The sequence below is a fragment of the Oncorhynchus gorbuscha genome, linkage group LG08, assembly GCF_021184085.1.
Source record: "Oncorhynchus gorbuscha isolate QuinsamMale2020 ecotype Even-year linkage group LG08, OgorEven_v1.0, whole genome shotgun sequence".
Taxonomy (NCBI): Eukaryota; Metazoa; Chordata; class Actinopteri; order Salmoniformes; family Salmonidae; genus Oncorhynchus; species Oncorhynchus gorbuscha.
The window spans coordinates 27210913-27228173 of record NC_060180.1 but is presented as its reverse complement, the minus strand read 5'-3'; the positions used below and the strand labels follow the sequence as shown (position 1 = coordinate 27228173).

The 17261-nt window shown below is 40.4% G+C and overlaps 1 protein-coding gene across 1 annotated transcript; it reads right to left on the bottom strand.

Annotated features, from left to right (window-relative positions):
- Positions 1-2392: 2392 nt before the first annotated feature.
- On the bottom strand, positions 2393-16429 carry LOC124041427 (lysophosphatidylserine lipase ABHD12-like). Its single transcript, XM_046358987.1, has 13 exons — positions 16135-16429; positions 10598-10725; positions 10397-10502; positions 10098-10217; positions 9991-10021; positions 9851-9896; positions 9349-9478; positions 5970-6007; positions 5750-5829; positions 5546-5628; positions 3332-3410; positions 3017-3141; positions 2393-2896 (listed from the first exon to the last, which is right to left on the bottom strand). Exons 1-13 carry the CDS (start codon positions 16218-16220, stop codon positions 2869-2871), a joined length of 1080 nt encoding a protein of 359 aa, XP_046214943.1. The 5' UTR covers positions 16221-16429; the 3' UTR covers positions 2393-2868.
- Between the last annotated feature and the right edge of the window lie 832 nt (positions 16430-17261).

The window sequence follows — 17261 nt, the reverse complement described above, 5'->3', positions numbered from 1 at the left end:
GAACAACAATAACGAGTTAAAAATACCGTGGCTATATACAGGGAATATTAGTACCAAGTCAATGTACAGGGGTATGAGGTAATTGAGGAAACTATATAGGTAGGGGTAAAATGACTAGGCAACAGGATAGATAATAGACTGACCTGTAGCAGCAGTGTGTGTTGAGTGTGAAAGTGTGAGTATTTGTGTGTGTGTGTGGCTTCAGTATGCATGTGTGTGCATTGTATGTGTGTGGGGGGTGTCAGTGTATATATGTGTGAATAGAGTCCAGTGTGTGCATAGAGTCAGTGCAAGAGAGTCAATGCAGGTAGTCTGTGTTGCCATTTGATTAGCTATTTAGCAGCCTTGTTTAGCAGTCTTATGGCTTGGGGGTAGAAGCTGTTCAGGGTCTTGTTGGTTCCAGACTTGGTGCACTGATACCACTTGCAGTGCTGTAGCAGAGAGAACAGTCTATGGCTTTGGTGGCTGGCGTCTTTGACCATTTTTTGGGCCTTCCTCTGACACTGCCTGCTATAGAGGTCCTGGATGGCAGGAAGCTCGGCCTCAATGATGTACTGGGCCATGCTCACCACCCTCTGTAACGCCTGTTCGATGGCTTGCTGGACGTCGTAGCAGGATTTCCTTTAGGCGACCGGATTAGTGTCCCACTCCTTGAAAGTGGCAGCTCTAGCCTTTAGCTCAGTGCGGATGATGCCTGTAATCCATGGGTTCTGGTTGTGGTATGTACGTACGGTAACAGTGGGGATGACGTCATCGATGCACTTATTAATGAAGCCAGTGACTGATGAGGTAAACTCCTCAATGTTGTCGGATGAATCGCGGAACATATTCAAATCTGTGCTAGCGAAACAGTCCTGTAGCTGACACACTCCATATTGAGTGTGTCAGTGGTACGTCCGATTTGAGTCTTTGCTCGTGAGCAGAAAGCAGGAGGATAGAGTTATGGTCTGATTTGCCAAAGGTAGGGTGAGGGAGGGCCTTGTATGTGTTTCTGTGTATGGAATAAAGGCAATCTAGATTTTTGTCACCTCTAGTTGCACGGGTGACACAGCAGATGTTCTGACCCTACACATTTCACTCTTTGAGAGAGGTAGTTAGCAAATCATTCCAAATGCCCTTCAGAGACACCAATACTTGTTATCCGACCCACAAGAATGTAATGGTCTACTGTATAGAAAACTTTGGAAAAGGCAGTAAGTCAAGTCAAGGGCAGTGGTGACATCATTTAGGGCCTTTAAGGTTGCAGTGAGACATCCTTAACTTCAGAATTGATGGGTCCCTTGCGGGACGGTTGAGACAGGTTAAAAAGGTGAGAGATATGCTCAGCAATAACAGCGGATGCAACCTTAAAGAAGAAAGGATTTAAAACATCTGACCTAGATGTTTTCTTAGGGTAAGGTTTAAGGAGCTCCTTTAGCACCTCAGACTCTGTGACCGCCTGCAGGGAAAAGCTTGGCATGGGAAAAAGAGGGAGGAGCATCAAGGCTAGTCACATTAGAAGGGCTGGGAGATGAAGAAGTGTTGGACGGGCAAGGAGGTGTGGATGAGTCAAATAGAAATACTGACTTAATGAAGTGATTAAAGAGCTCAGCCATACGTTCCTTGTCAGTAACAACCACATTATCAACATTAAGGGACATTGGCAGCTGTGAAGAGGAGGGTTAATTATCCAGGTATCTCACCATTTTCCATAACTTCTTGGGGTTAGATCCAGAGAGAACAGCTCCTTAAAGTAACTGACTTTGGCCTTCCATATAGCCTGAGTGGGCGCTTATCCAACCCCCCAAAACTCCATTCATTTTCCATTAGGCTTTGTCCAATGAACCATGGTGGAGTTACAGTGTCTACAAAAAGACAGCATTATTATTGCTCTCTATTGGGGCTATTAACAATAGATGGGCCAGGGTGTACATGCACATTTCCAGATATCATCAGCAGTAATACAATCAGGGCACAGCAGAAGACAGGGAGAGCTTTGCGGTGTAGATTTTTAATGACATTTGAATGTGCATCAGATGGCAACAAGATCATATTGTACAGCAGTTTTATCAGGTAACGAATACAAAGCCGCCGAGAGAGGGTTAGAATAAGATGGAAGGCCTTGTCTGTGTAACCAAGAGTCAGAGTCGTGAGTGTGGAAACAAACATTCCCACTGGGCACAGGCGTCAGTTCAACATCTAGTATTGATTTGGTTGAGTTGTCAACTAACGTGAATTCAAATTGAAATCAACAAACTATTTCACCCCGTCATTGGATTGAAAATTTTTGCTAATTTAACCAGTTTTCCATGAAACAACGTTGATTCAACCAGTTTTTGCCCAGTGGGTAGTCTTTCCCACGGTCGGGTAAACAAGCAAGTTCATAATCAACAAAGAAGCAGGAGTCATGGAGTGAGATTCATGAGCATCGATCAGGTTTTATTTGTACTTGTAAACATGATTTTGGAATCTGGGGATAATACTAGCCAAAAAGAAAAGTTTTCAGCAGTAACTTTTCTGTAATCAATACAAAAAAAATGTGCCTAAGTTTGACACTTTAAACATCGATTAGTCATCATTCTTCACATTTGTCATTCATAAACCGACAGTCAACAAATTCATTGCTTCCATCTCAGAGATTTTGTCATTTGCACATAGGCTATAGCTAGATAATAATGCATTGGCTAAGTAACTGCTTAACTTTACTAACAATGTAACTTGTATCTGATATTAGGTCAATGATTGGACTATGTGATTGAAGGTCATCCTACTGATTTGCCATAAGGTAAAGTGACACATTTATGTGTAAACTGTGCATCTAGGATTTGCGGTCCTCTAGATATGTTGAAACACTTGATGTCCAAAGGCTCTTCTGCATAGGTCACTGGATTAGGGGGCCAATGTATGTACAAATTCCCTGTAACAATATGGATGAAAACATTTTTACTTTTATTGTTAGAATGAAATGATTTAGAATCAGAATTGCAATTTTTGCCAAATAGAAACGGCAACTGAAGAGTTGCCAAGATTTTCTAACCGGATGATGTCTGGCAGGTGAGGGTCTTTGTATAATCCATTATGATGGTACCCAAGGGATCCGGAAAACGGTATCATCTTCACTTGATTTTCTGAGTTCTGGGCGCTCTGTGCTATTTCATACAGCTTGATAGGAACACAACAAAGAATTAGAAGTGGAAAAGTCCTTTATTGTAACTATCATGTTTCCAGGAACTCTTCTTGATATATATTCATTCAACCCATACAGATAACATCAGAAATGTTGCTTGGGATACTATGGATAGATGACAATAGAGGAATTATTGTCAGTTACAGTCAAAGTATCATGCCACACCTGCTGAGCCATGTGGATGGGCACTATGTGGTCATCCTCTGCATGAAGGATCAGAAGATGACTCCTCATCCTCTTCAAGCTGTGGAGAATTGATAAAGCATCACTTTTCATGAACAGTCAACCTCAATCTCTCAGAACGATTCTCAAACACATTTGGTTGCAGTGCATTCAGAAATATTCATACCCCTTGACTTATTCCACATTTTGTTGTGTTAAAAGCCTGAATGTGATCAAGACTAAGGAGATGATTGTGGACTACAGGAAAAGGAGGGCCATTCTCATTGACGGGGCTGTAGTGGAGCAGGTAGAGAGCTTCAGGTTCCTTGGTGTCCACATCACCAACAAACTAACATGGTCCAAGCACACCCAAGACAGTCGTGAAGAGGGCACGACAAAACCTATTCCCCCTCAAAAGACTGAAAAGATTTGGTATTGACTCTGTACCGGTACACCTTTTATATAGCCTCGTTACTGTTATTTTACTGCTGCTTTTAAATTATTTGTTACTTTTATTTCTTTAGGTATCTTTCTTAAAACTGCATTGTTGGTTAAGGGCTTGTAAGTAAGCATTTCACTGTAAGATCTGCACCGGTTGTATTCGGCGCATGTGACAAATACAATTTGATTTTAATTCAACATTTCTTTCACCCATAATGACCATCTACCCCATAATGACAATGTGAAAACATGTTTTTAGGAATGTTAGCAAATTTATTTTAAAATTAAATACAGAAATATCTAATTTACATTAAGTATTCACCTCTGAGTCAATACATGTTAGAATATATATATTTTTAAATCCCTATTCCTTGCCAATGATAAGCATACCCATAACATGATGCAGCCACCACCATGCTTGAAAATATGAATAGTGGTACTTAGTGCTGTGTTGGATCTGCCCCAAACATAACACTTTGTATTCTTTGCCACATTTTTGGCAGTTTTACTTTAGTGCTACATTGCAAACAGGGTGCACATTTTGGAATATTTTTTTATTCTGTATAGGCTTCTTTCTTTTCACTCTGTCATTTAGGTTAGTATTGTGGAGAAACTACAATGTTGTTGATTCATAGTCAGTGTTCTTCTATCATAGGCATTACACTCTGTAACTGTTTTAAAGTCACCATTGGCCTCATGGTGAAATCCCTGAGCAGTTTCCTTCCTTTCCGGAAACTAAGTTCGGAAGGACGCCTGTGTCTGTGTAGTGACTGGGTGTATTGATACACCATCCAAAGTGTAATTAATAACTTCACTATGCTCAAAAGGATATTCAATGTCTGCGTTCTTTTACCAATCTACCAATGGGTGCCCTTCTTTTCGAGAAATTGAAAAATCTGTGTTTGCAATTCACAGAAATTAGGTAGTCATTCAAAAATCACATTAAACACTGTTATTGCAACTTATTATGTGACTTATTAAGCACATTTTTACTCCTGAACTTATTTAGGCTTGCCATAACAAAGGGGTGGAATACTTATTGACTCAAGACATTTTGTCACGTTTGTCGTATTGATGAGACCAAGGCACTATGAATACATTCTATTTTAATTAATGAACACACTAAACAACCACGCTATTAAACCGAGTGCTGACACAGGCAACTATACATAGACAATAACCCACAAAACCAAAATGGAAAAATGGCAACCTAAATAGGATCCCCAATCAGAGACAACGATAAACAGCTGTCTCTGATTGGGAACCAATTCAGGCCACCATAGACCTACATTTACCTAGACACACCAAAACCTCATAGAATACAAAAAACCCTAGACAAGGCAATAAAACACATACCACCCTCGTCACACCCTGACCTAACCAAAATAATAAAGAAAACAAAGATAACTAAGGTCAGGGTGTGACACATTTCAGTTTTTCATTTGAATTAATGTTGTAATTTTTTTTGTAAAAACATTATTCCACTTTGACATTATGGGGTATTGTGTGTAAACCAGTGACATAAAATCTCAATTGAATCAATATTGAATTCAGGCTGTAACACAACAAATTGTGGAAAAAGTTAAGGTGTGAATACTTTCTGAAGGCACTGTAACAGTTAGTTATTTTGATTTGATTTCTTATCGCATTTCACAAACCTGTACTAATAATCTCAAAATAAAGGATGACAAGAACACTGAAAAGTTGCATAAACCAAAATAAATGTACAAGAAAATGTTTTGTATTCATTTGAATCTAAATCGAGAAAATACGTACTTTTCATCATTAGGGAAGATGTCATTGTTTTCTGCCATTGTGTCCAGGAAAAAGTACTCAAAACCTGGAAACTTCCAATAAAACTGAGGACACAAGGAAAATTAAAGAGGAAAAGAGGTGCAGTTTAGTACATTAATACATTCTAAATCATGGCATTTTAAGATGCACTGTATCGCCGTGGAGAGGAGGGTATGAGAGTCTTACCCAGCCAAACGGATGATGGGCACCCCCCTGTCGAATGTTGGTGTATGCTCCCTCAATGATCACACCATCAACAACAATCCCTGATCAAAGCAAAATATTCTGAGTCTAACTACATCAGGTCAACTTCCATGAACTGAGTCACACAAAAAAACATTCATGAAATGTGTACTGTACTGTAACTAGAGGGTATAAAACGTTTAAAGGGTCCAGTAAAGCCTACCTTGTTCAATTAGTTTGACTGCAGTGTTAGTGGCCACTCTGTACAAACACGGGGGGTAAAATGGTGTTTACTGATCATGTCTCGTACTTTGAGTCACTGTCAAAATGTTCTGTCATATTTCTAATTATTGATTGGATTATTTCAATCGTCACTGTGGTGGTAGATAAGTAGTAGTAGTGACCGATTCTCTAACTTAAACATCTCACAAATATGTATATATATATATTGTTTATGAGGGGTGGAACAAGCAAAAAAGTAAACAAATAAGTGTTCATTAAAAAAATATGTTTTCTCACACACACCTGATAGGTGCAGGGAAATGTGTTGTTTCTTACAGGGTCAGCCATAGAGAGCAAATTAGGTTTAAGTGCCTTGCTCAAGTGCACATCGACAGATTTCTCACCTTGTCGGCTTGGGTATTCGAACCAGCAACCGTTCGGTTATAGCTAGGCTAACTGCCGTTCAGTCTCTTGAATGGACAATGCTTACTTTTCAAATCAAACAAACAGTTAAAATATGATATGATTTAAAACATGAAAAGCCTACCAGTGGAATGGAATACATATCTATTTGGAGTGTAAGGCAAAGGTAATCAAACGTACAGGTCAAGCTAATCAAGGTAAATGTAAAAACATTAAAAAGTAATCATCGCTTATATTGTGTTTGCTTACTTTAGTATTAGACACAATATTACCTTTGATGACTATAATGTCATTTTAATGTTTGGGCTTTTATTATAACTAATTTCTGTGTTATATTCATGTGCTGTTCTATAAACCAATTTCTGTGTTCATGCAAGTGGCTGACTGTACAAATCCTCACTATCAGTAGCTGCAATTTGGCAGCACGCCCAGACCTTGTTTTGAGAACGAAAGATATCTCAATTCCAAGGTCTCAGATTAGAGAGGAGAAGCCTGGTCAGGTATTGGTCTGGTCTGTCACATGTTATGAACCAGTATTGGTTTGTCACATGGATGAAACAAAAAAAGGATAAGGATGAATTAATTATGCTAAATCATGCAAATATAACTTGTCTGTGTATAGCTGTATATAAGACAACTGCTGGGTCTGCCCAGGTAGTGCTCCTGTTTGACATGTGTACTATGGTGCATTGAGTTGGTTGGAACCTATCCAGCGCGCTGACAATAAATAATCATTCATTTCAGATTGACTTTGAGTGTCCCTGTATAAGAATTTCCGCGACATTACCTTTACAGATAAAGGATCGTCATTTGAGACAGTTTGCGACAATAATCCTGCGGTAACAGGAAATGTGAATTATTATGTGGATTATAATTAATGGACATTTTCTAGCAGTTGATACAAAGTCCGGGCTCTGACTGGGCCACGCAAGGACATTCAAAGACTTGTCCCGAAGCCACTCCTGCGTTGTCTTGGCTGTGTGCTTAGGGTCGTAGTCCTGTTGGAAGGTGAATCTTCGTCCCAGTCTGAGGTACTGAGCGCTCTGGAGCATGTTTTGATCAAGGATCTCTGTACTTTACCTCGTTCATTTTTCCATCGATACTGGCTGGTCTCCTAGTCCCTGCTGCTGAAAAAAAATGCTCCCACCACCACGCTTCACCGTAGGAATGGTGGCAGGTTTCCTCCAGATGTGACGCTTGGCATTCAAGACAAAGAGTTCAATCTTGGTTTCATCAGACCAGAGAATCTTGTTTTCGGTGCCTTTTGGCAAACTCCAAGCAGGCCGTCATGTAGCTTTTACTGAGGAGTGGCTTCCGCCTGGCCCCTCTACCATAAATGCCTGATTGGTGGAGTGCTGCAGAGATGGTGGTCCTTCTGGAAGTTTCTCCCATCTCCACAGAGGAACTCTGGAGCTCTGTCAGAGTGACCATCGGGTTCTTGGGCATCCTCCCTGACTAAGGCCCGATTGCTCAGTTTGGCTGGGCGGCCAGCTCTAGGAAGAGTCTTGGTGGTTCCAAACTTCTTCTATTTAAGAATGATGGAGGCCACTATGTTCTTGGGGACCTTCAATGCTGCAGACATTTTTTGGTACCCTTCCCTAGATCTGTGCCTCGACACAATCCTGTCTCGGAGCTCTACGGACAATTCCTTCGACTTTATGGCTTGGTTTTTGCTCTGACATGTCTGTCAACTGTGGGACCTTATATAGACAGGTGTGTGCCTTTTCAAATCATGTCCAATCAATTGAATTTACCACAGGTAAATTTAATTTACCACACCTATGCTATTCCAATCTGACAGTCATATTTGATCTACACAATACATTTATATCTGAACCTTCTGTAAATGTAAATTCTCCTGAATGTGTACATAATCAAGTCCAACCAATTAACCAATTATATTTAGTACATATGAATAAATAAGTTGTGAGTGACTCTTTCAACATGCCTATGTAAAGGTCAAAAGCTGCAATTCATTTTATGATACCTGAAAATACTGAAGAGAAATTCAAAGGAATTTTTGCAAACATTGCAAACAGCGAGTTGGATGCTTAGCAAAAACAACATTTGACTCGAAATACAAACTAACATGTTTTTCCACCTACCTTGGCTGTAGTTAATTCAAGAATGCCGTTTTGGGATATATTTTGTTATACTTAATAGAGCAACATTTTATTAGCATGTTGTTACATGATACTTTGGTAATTGCATTTTAATTACATAGCAAAGAGCTGAGCATTTTTGAAAGTACTGTACACAGAGAAAGTGACTGTTCCTCATTCCACTTATGTAATCACTCCACTGTTATTCAATTATAAAGCAATTTCCAAAGTTCTATGTAACAACTATGTTGCTAATGCAATAATCACAAAGGTACTAGCACTACACATGTATAAGAACTTGATGTTTAGTGTTACTGTATTACTTTGTCTCACTCACTATGAAAATGCATTTGTTAGTAATTTTGAATCTGCAAAAGTGGTCTGCTCAAATTTTGAGGTGATTGATTCCATGTCCCTCATGTATGTAATTCTAGGCTATAAATTATATTAAGATTCATATCAATATCGGAGAGCCCTCCAAACCATGTGCTAATGATGACATATTTAGACTAATTCAACTAACTGTTCTTCATCATATACTTTGCAGCCATCAAATACATATTTTCTTTTCAAATATTATTTGGTTTTCTGAGGTATTCAAAATACTTTCAAATATGATGTTTTATTGAGAGATGTATTTGAATATTAAAGAAAATAGTTGCCTTTTAGTTGAAACTCTATACAAACTATATTAGACTACCTTGAGTATTTGAAAAGTATTTTAAAAGAAACGTCCAAATACAACTATTGTTTGCCCAGGTCTGCTGCACATCGACATAAATAATCATTTCCACTCGCTTATCTCATTTCTACAAACTGAACCATCCATCTGAAGGCACACGTTTGGTCACTCACCCAGTGCCAAGAGAGTGTCCCCATAATACCACCAGACTGCTCCCACTGCGGGCTTTTACCCACTGGTACAAGTAGAGGGTGTCAGTGGTTAGACCAACTTCAGTGGGCTCTCCGGTGGAGTCCCCAAAACCTGTTAAGAGTTTCTTATATCAATGGTTGTTCATTATGCAAACATAATAGACTATGTATAGGCCTATGATGTCATGTCTGTCTGCCTGAGGTAAACTTGATGCAGAGTTGTGCAATGATTCGTATCTGACCACAAGGGGGCAGTCACAGGCAACCCACACCAGAGGGTGAGCTCTAATGCAGTGTAAGGAATTGGGAGTTGGTTATCAGACTCTCCTTACAGCAAGCAAGGTAAAATAACACTGTCACACCACAAAATGTAGACTAACGCTAGGTTATCAAGGACGTGTGTAACAATTATTCAAATGTATTCAGACTAAATAAATAAAGCAAATATGTTTTAACAGTCTAGTCAAACTTAATTTTAACCAACCTCTGTAGTCCAAAGCCAAAACATGGTAACCTATTGCACTCAGCACCTGTGGACACAAAAGCCAATCACAACTTGATCAATCACCAATGTAATTTTCTGCCATGATGAAGTAACTTTTGATGTAGTCGACAGTCACTTACACGTACTAATCCCACACGGTGACTTGCTGCCCTGTATGAAAGAATGTGTACTTTTAGATTCAAAGTGAGAACAATATTATTGTATAGGTATCCATTGTTCTTGCTACCTTGTGCCTCCATTGCCATGGAGATAAATGATAATCGGAATTCCAGCTCCCAAAGAATCTTGGTACCATTCCAAGTCCTTTCCCTGTGCCTCCTTCCACTGACTTTCAGGGACTGTGTGCCTTGAAGATATTGTACAGTGATAACATTAGGAAGTGACGATGTGTAGACTTTGATGTATAATGTTCAATGCTGTCTTTATAAAAGCTATACTGTCCAGTGGCAGTGAGTGTACTTCTGAAGTAAGGTAGGTAGGCTACATTACCCTACTCACAAAGTAACCTGGAGAAAGCCTACTCACCAAACACCCAATGAGATCCCTTGCTCAGATTTAAGGTACATGTTCACAGTGTGGTTAAGATACAGGTCAGCTGGCTGGCTAAGGTTGATGAAGAATGGGACCCTGACTAAAAAGAAAGAGAAACAGACGATATGTTATATGATTTGTTATTCCTGATTTGTCCAGTATTTTGGATAATTATCATGAATAGCTTACACTCACCTCTGTGAGAATACACCAGGTGTTTTATGATGTCAGGGAACAGTCGCATCATGAAAGGCACAGAAATATAAATGACACACACAACCAGGAGACCTCTTTTGACCCACCACAACAAACGGGAGCTAGGTCTGAGAGATAGAGAGAGAGAGAGAGAGAGAGAGAGAGAGAGAGAGAGAGAGAGAGAGAGAGAGAGAGAGAGAGAGAGAGAGAGAGAGAGAGAGAGAGAGAGAGAGAGAGAGAGAGAGAGAGAGACAAAAAGCGTCAACATTGCAATGACAAAGGTCCATGCTGCGTCAGCAGACATTACTGGATATTGGCATTGAAGTGCATTTTAGGCCAATAATAGTTCTGGAGTCTTTTTGTAGGCGCTATAATGGAGACTAACTCCGCGATGGCTCGTTGGCCAAAGCCTATGGAGAAATAAATGGGCTTTTGGATATACACAGAGAATAAGGCCTGTGGCAAACATACTGTAAGCTTAGAAGATCTTATACGTTTTCGTTCTATGAGATAATATTCAACAACTAACATCACTTTTTGAATTTTGAAGCTTATGTAATCAAAATAAGCACATAAAGGCTTCATAATTAATAAAGGTCATGTTAACTGGCTGATATTATCTGATCAAACAAAACTAATAAGACCTCTACGGAGCCGACGGAGTATCGCAGTGTCATTGTAAGTCACAAAATGGGCTGCTCCTTGTATGCACAAGTGTGCCCCAAGAAATTTGGAACGCAGCGTATAGCTCCTTGAGCAGACTTGAGGGGCAGCATTAAGGAAGTTTTGCAACGGAAGTGCTGTCCCTGTGTCTACATCACAACCCTTATGGTATTTATCAATGGAAATGCTCCTACTGTTACTCTACTTGCACATTTGCTTTTATTTTCGACTGTCGTTACACTCAAAAGTCCTCAGACCCCTTGACCTTTTCCACATTTGGTTACGTTACAGCCTTCATTTCCAAATGTATTTAATTATGTTTTTTTCCCTCATCAATTTACACACAATACCCCACAATGACAAAGCAAAAACAGGTTTAGAACGGTTTGCTAATTAAAATAATAAATAACTGAAATACCTTAATTTACATAATTATTCAGACTCTTTACTATGAGACTCGAAATTGAGCTCAGGTGCATCCTGTTTCCATTGATCATCCTTGAGATGTTTCTACAACTTGGAATTCAATTGATTGGCCATGATTTGGAAAGGGATACACCTGTCTTTATAAGATCCCACAGTAGACAGTGTATGTCAGAGCAAGAAATAAGCCATTAGGTCGAAGGAATTGTCCGTAGAGATCCGAGACAGGATTGTGTCGAGGCATTGATCTGGGGAAGGGTACTAAAACATGTCTGCAGCATTGAAGGTCCCCCAAGAATACAGTGGCCTCCACCATTCTTAAATGGAAGAAGTTTGGAACCACCAAGGCTCTTCCTAGAGCTGGCCGCCCGGCCAAACTGACCATTCGGGGTAGAAGGGCCTTGGTCAGGGAGGTGACCAAGAGCCCGATGGCCACTCTGACAGAGCTCCAGAGTTCCTCTGTAGAGATGGGAGAAACTTCCAGAAGGACAACCATCTCTGCAGCACTCCACCAATCAGGCCTTTATGGTAGAGTGGCGAGACGGAAGCCACTCCTCAGTAAAATGCACATGACAGCCTGCTTGGAGTTTAAAAAACCTCTAAGACCATGAGAAACAAGATTCTCTAGTCTGATGAAACCAAGATTGAACTCTTTGGCCTGAATGCCAAGTATCACGTCTGAAAACCTGGCACCATCCCTACGTTGAAGCATGTTGGTGGCGATGCTGTGGGGATGTTTTTCAGTAGCTGGGACTGGGAGATTAGTCAGGGTTGAGGGAAAGATGAATGAAGCAAAGTACAGAGAGATCCTTGATGAAAACCTGCTCCAGAGCACTCAGGACCTCAGACGACACTAAGAACACAGCCAAGACAACGCAGGAGTGGCTTCGGGACACGTCTCTGAATGTCCTTGAGTGGCCAAGCCAGAGCCAGGACTTGAACCCGATCGAACATCTCTGGAGAGACCTGAGAATAGCTGTGCAGCGATGCTCCCCATCCAACCTGACAGAGCTTGAGAGGATCTGCAGAGAAGAATTTGAAACTCTCCAAATACAGATGTACCAAGCCTGTAGCGTCATATCTAAGAAGACTCGAGGCTGTAATCGCTGCTTAAGGTGCTTCAACAAAGTACTGAGTAAAGGGTCTGAATACTTATGTAAATGTATATTTAAAAAATGTATACAAACCTGTTTTTGCTTTCTCATTTTGGGGTATTGTGTGTAGATTTGTGAGGATCTTTAAACAAATAATAATTTCAGAATAAGGCTGTAACGTATCAAAAGGTGGAAAAAGTCAAGAGATCTGAATACTTTCTGAATGCACTGTATGTCTGTATGGTGTTGTGGACAGCCAAGAGGCCGAGCAGAGGCCAAATGGCCCATCAACAGGTGGTTCATCATCTACCCGACCTGGCTCATCACTTCCCTGGCCCTTCTCACCAACACACCTTCCAGACGTGCCATCGCTCTCTGACCTCCGCCCCATCTGCCCGACCCAGCTCCAGTGGCCGAAGAGGACGACAGATGAGAGTCCTTTGGAAGCTGAAATAATGCAACAGCGACAGAGTCCAGCAAGTGTCCTCTGACGCCATTGAACCCCGTCTTCCTCCTGACAACCGTATTGCATTTGTCCGGGACATGACATTGAACTTTTTCAGGATCATCTAACAGTACCTCGAGTCCGCTCCGTCCCGTTCCGAGTGCGACAGTCCACCCATGTCTCCCCAAAAACGGATGTTGGGTGCTCAAGACAGTTGTGTAGATGTTGGTGGTGAACACGTTTTTCTCTATTATATATATTTTTCTTATTCACAAGTTATGTTGGTGGGTAATTTACATGTTAAGGTAGTGGGTAATTTACTAGTTTGCCTTTGCACATTTCCCCTCTTGTGATATTTTGTTCATCGAAAGAAATACATTTCTAGCAAAAGGTCAGAAAAATCTCTTTATCTGGTTATACATACGGCAGAAAATATTGCTGTATTCTGAAGCAGTCACTCAGTAAGCTTGTAGCGCTTTGTACATGGGCTATGCAGGGGTCTGTTCTTATTGTCTACAGTTGGACAGCCCTTCTCACAGATGTGCCATAGCAGGAAGATCCTCATTTAAAACGGTTAAAAGGCCACTACGCCTAGGTGGCGACCCATCATTCGCCTGTTTTGAGCTCCACATGTTTGCCTGTTTTGCATGTAGTAACTTTGGCATTAATACATGTCACATATTAGTTTGCAAACAATGTAAATAAAAAAGGATCATAGAGTTAATAAAGCTGCATATAAACATGGTGTCTTTTTCTCTTTCTTGAGTAAGGCAGCTCCAAAATGTGCGTGTTTCAGCCTAGCTCAGTGCTTTCTGTGGTGGTGGGGAAGCCAGCGGAAAATACGGAGCATAGGGGTTGATAATGTTCTGTAGTCGTGCCGTGATTGGCTCAGTGTTCTGTCACTCATGGGGACACTACGTCACCGCAAAATCTATGGGGACAGCTCGAAAATTCAAGCCCCTTGAGTGTTGCCATAGAGTTACATTAGAAGTGCCCATCCAAGTAGGCTAAAGGTCATTGGCCACAGATAAAATGACGTCAATTCACGTTACATCTACCGTAGCTTTGATTGGACTGACCATGTCAACATCATAATTCAAAATCTTAGTTAGCAAGCTATAAGTCATCATCATGAGTCAAGTTGACAATCTATTGACAAATCCTTTTCAACCCTTGTCATATGAAGAGAAGTTATGAAGAGAAATGATAGATAAAATGAATAGGTGCTCATCGGTCATTAAACAAACTTTACACAAGTAGGAAATCGCAAATTCAACAATGAGTGGTTTGGAAGTAATCAGTGGCTAACTGCAAGCATTGCAAAGCAATCACTAGCCTACTATTCAGTGGAGTGTGTGTGTTGTCCAAGTCTTGGATTATTAAGGGTCTCTTTTCCAAGCTTAAAAAGAATAAACATTCAACATTGGCCATGCTGTCAATCCAGCATGACTTCTGCCGCGTTCAAAACTACTGGAAACTCGGAAATCTCAGACTTCAGTGAGTTCAAGACAACTGGGAACTCAGACAAAACGATCTCAGACTGTAAAAATACGTTTTGAACGGTCATCCAACTCGGAATTCCAAGTCGGGAACTCTGGCCTCTCAAGATCTCTGACCTTAAGATCCCTGATGTCATGATTAGACCTTGTTTTATTCCGAGTTCCCAGTTGTCTTGAAAGCACCATAAATCCAGAGAATACCAGACTTTGATGACAAAGTTTGATGACAAATTTCCCCACAAAGGACAGCCGTTCCACCTTCCTGTTCAAGTGAGCACAGCACAACAAGGTGAGTCCAAAAATATATTGTATGCTGCTGCATAAATTATGTAATATGCCAGGGAGATATGTATACCGTAGCTAAGAAAGTATTGCTGAGTGTATGTTTTTATTTATCCATTATTTAACTAGGCAAGTCAGTTAAGAACAAATGATTATTTACAATGAGAGCCTACTGGGGAACAGTGTGTTAACTGCCTTGTTTGGGGGCAGAACGACAGATGTTTACCTTGCCAGCTCTGGGATTTGATCCAGCAACTTTTGGTTACTGGCCTAATGCTCTAACCTCTAGGCTACCTGTTATATAGTAAGCTGTAAGTAACCCATGATCCTCACCCTAATAATTTAGTCCCTTTCCTCCTCATAACTTAGACTATTGTTCTGACTTGCTGGTGCACATGTAGCCTATAGCCTGTTTCAGAGAAATGTCATCATTGAATAGTGTAAGAGCTTTCATTGTCTGCTTATATGCCCCCTTTATTTATCCTACAGTTCTGACTTGGTGTACAGGGAGAATACTGTAAGATCGGCCCATGTTCTGAATTCTGTCACTGTACATTTCAAAAGTGCTGAACAAATAGCTATTTTGACTGTCCATCCTAACTCGCTCATTAATGTCTTCATCGAAATTACGCATGTCGTCCCCTTATGCCATAGTTTATACATCTCAATTGTCAGTAGAAACAACATTTGTTTAAGCAAGTCAGTCATATCAGCAATGTTTTTTAAGGCAGTAAGTGAGGCTGAATGAATTGTTTCGCTGCCAGTGTAGCAGTGTTTGGGCTGCTGTTGGGACAGCTTTATGTAGGCCCTAACAGTTTGAGGGCACCGTTTGTCACGGTTATAGTTCAATTAATGTATTGTTTAGTGTTGTGTTGTATAATGTAGTGGCTTTGCTGTCATGCATCAACAAAAAAAATTGTGAGTTTGCTCCACCAAGAAGTACATTATAAAATCGCCACTGCTCAGACCTTATTTTCATTCGGAATATATTCAAAAACCTCATTCATTTCCCGCATAGGAATGGCTGAACGAACCCGAGGTGTTTTTTAGGACTACAAACGGGCGTGCTCCTAACAGGCGTATTTATTTACTATACTATAGTCTAGAGAGCATAATTTTACGCAATTTTACCTCGGTTGCGCACTCGATGACACACCATCTTCATCTCCGGCAGTCTTCTGCTTCTTGGAGTCACGGTCACCAGTCCTCTTCCTCATCCTGAGACGTTTACTAATCTATTTACTATATGAGCCTCCAGTCCTCTGCATAATCAATGCAGCCTGTAAACTATAAACTATATGGTCTGATCTAGATTGACATCTAGGCTTTGTGACTAACTACTGTACGTACTTTGTTTTTGTCGTCTACTGTACGTCTGTTTTTTTGTCTAATGCTGCGTTCGTAACCAAGTGGAAAGTTACCATTATAGAGTTAGATAGAGAACTCTAGATGATAAAACCTGCTTGTCATTGAGGGCTTCCACCATTTCCCACTAGCAATTTCCAGTTAGAGGGCCATAAAAATGGATTTTTAATAATAATGGGATTATTCCTTCAAATATAGGAAGTCCCACCCAGTTGACTAATTTACAATGATTTAAGCCCTCAATGGCAATGTCCAAGTGAAAACATGTTTAATCTATATAGTCCCCTCTATCTAACTCTAAGGTGGTACATTCTCACTTCCCAATTGGTTATGAATGCAGCATAACTCATAGGCTCTATAATATGTGGTCAAAGATTGCGGATAAAGTCAAGTTCCTGTCTGCTTAAGGGGGTGGCTCTCCCATAGGCACCAATGCAATAGCAGCTGGGTCTGGTCTACTTAGTTAATTGACCTCGTTTGTAAAAGAAAAATGAGGGAGTGGGATGTTTTGCTTCCTCTTCCGTCTCTGATGTGGGTGAAAGTACTATACAGTAGTCCCACATTGTTGATAAAGAAATGAGGGAGGAGTAAAGGTTTAAGGTGACCCAGAGTAGCCTATGTACAGGCCACGCAAGAACAACTCCGGTCTACCTTATGAATTTATACATTTGAAATATGTATGGCAATCATTGAAAGTAAGGTACACGGTCTTTCATAGAACACAATCCCAAAGCACAAAGGCCTATTTGCATACTTCAGTTTGTACACTAGATGGGGTTTTAAAATCATTTTGTTAGAGGGATCTTTTCACATGGCACATATACAATTCAGTTGGCTACCTACAGTATAGGGCTATGATGTAGACCTACACTAGTACTATGTGCTGTTTTGTA

Excerpts from the sequence above, each read along its gene's own strand:
- LOC124041427 (XM_046358987.1), bottom strand. The coding sequence starts at position 16,220 with ATGAGGAAGAGGACTGGTGACCGTGACTCCAAGAAGCAGAAGACTGCC. Across the intron at positions 10,726-16,134 it reads TCATCGAGTGCGCAACCGAG|ACCTAGCTCCCGTTTGTTGT; the intron begins GTAAAATTGCGT and ends TCTATCTCTCAG. Across the intron at positions 10,022-10,097 it reads CATGGCAATGGAGGCACAAG|GGCAGCAAGTCACCGTGTGG; the intron begins GTAGCAAGAACA and ends TCTTTCATACAG.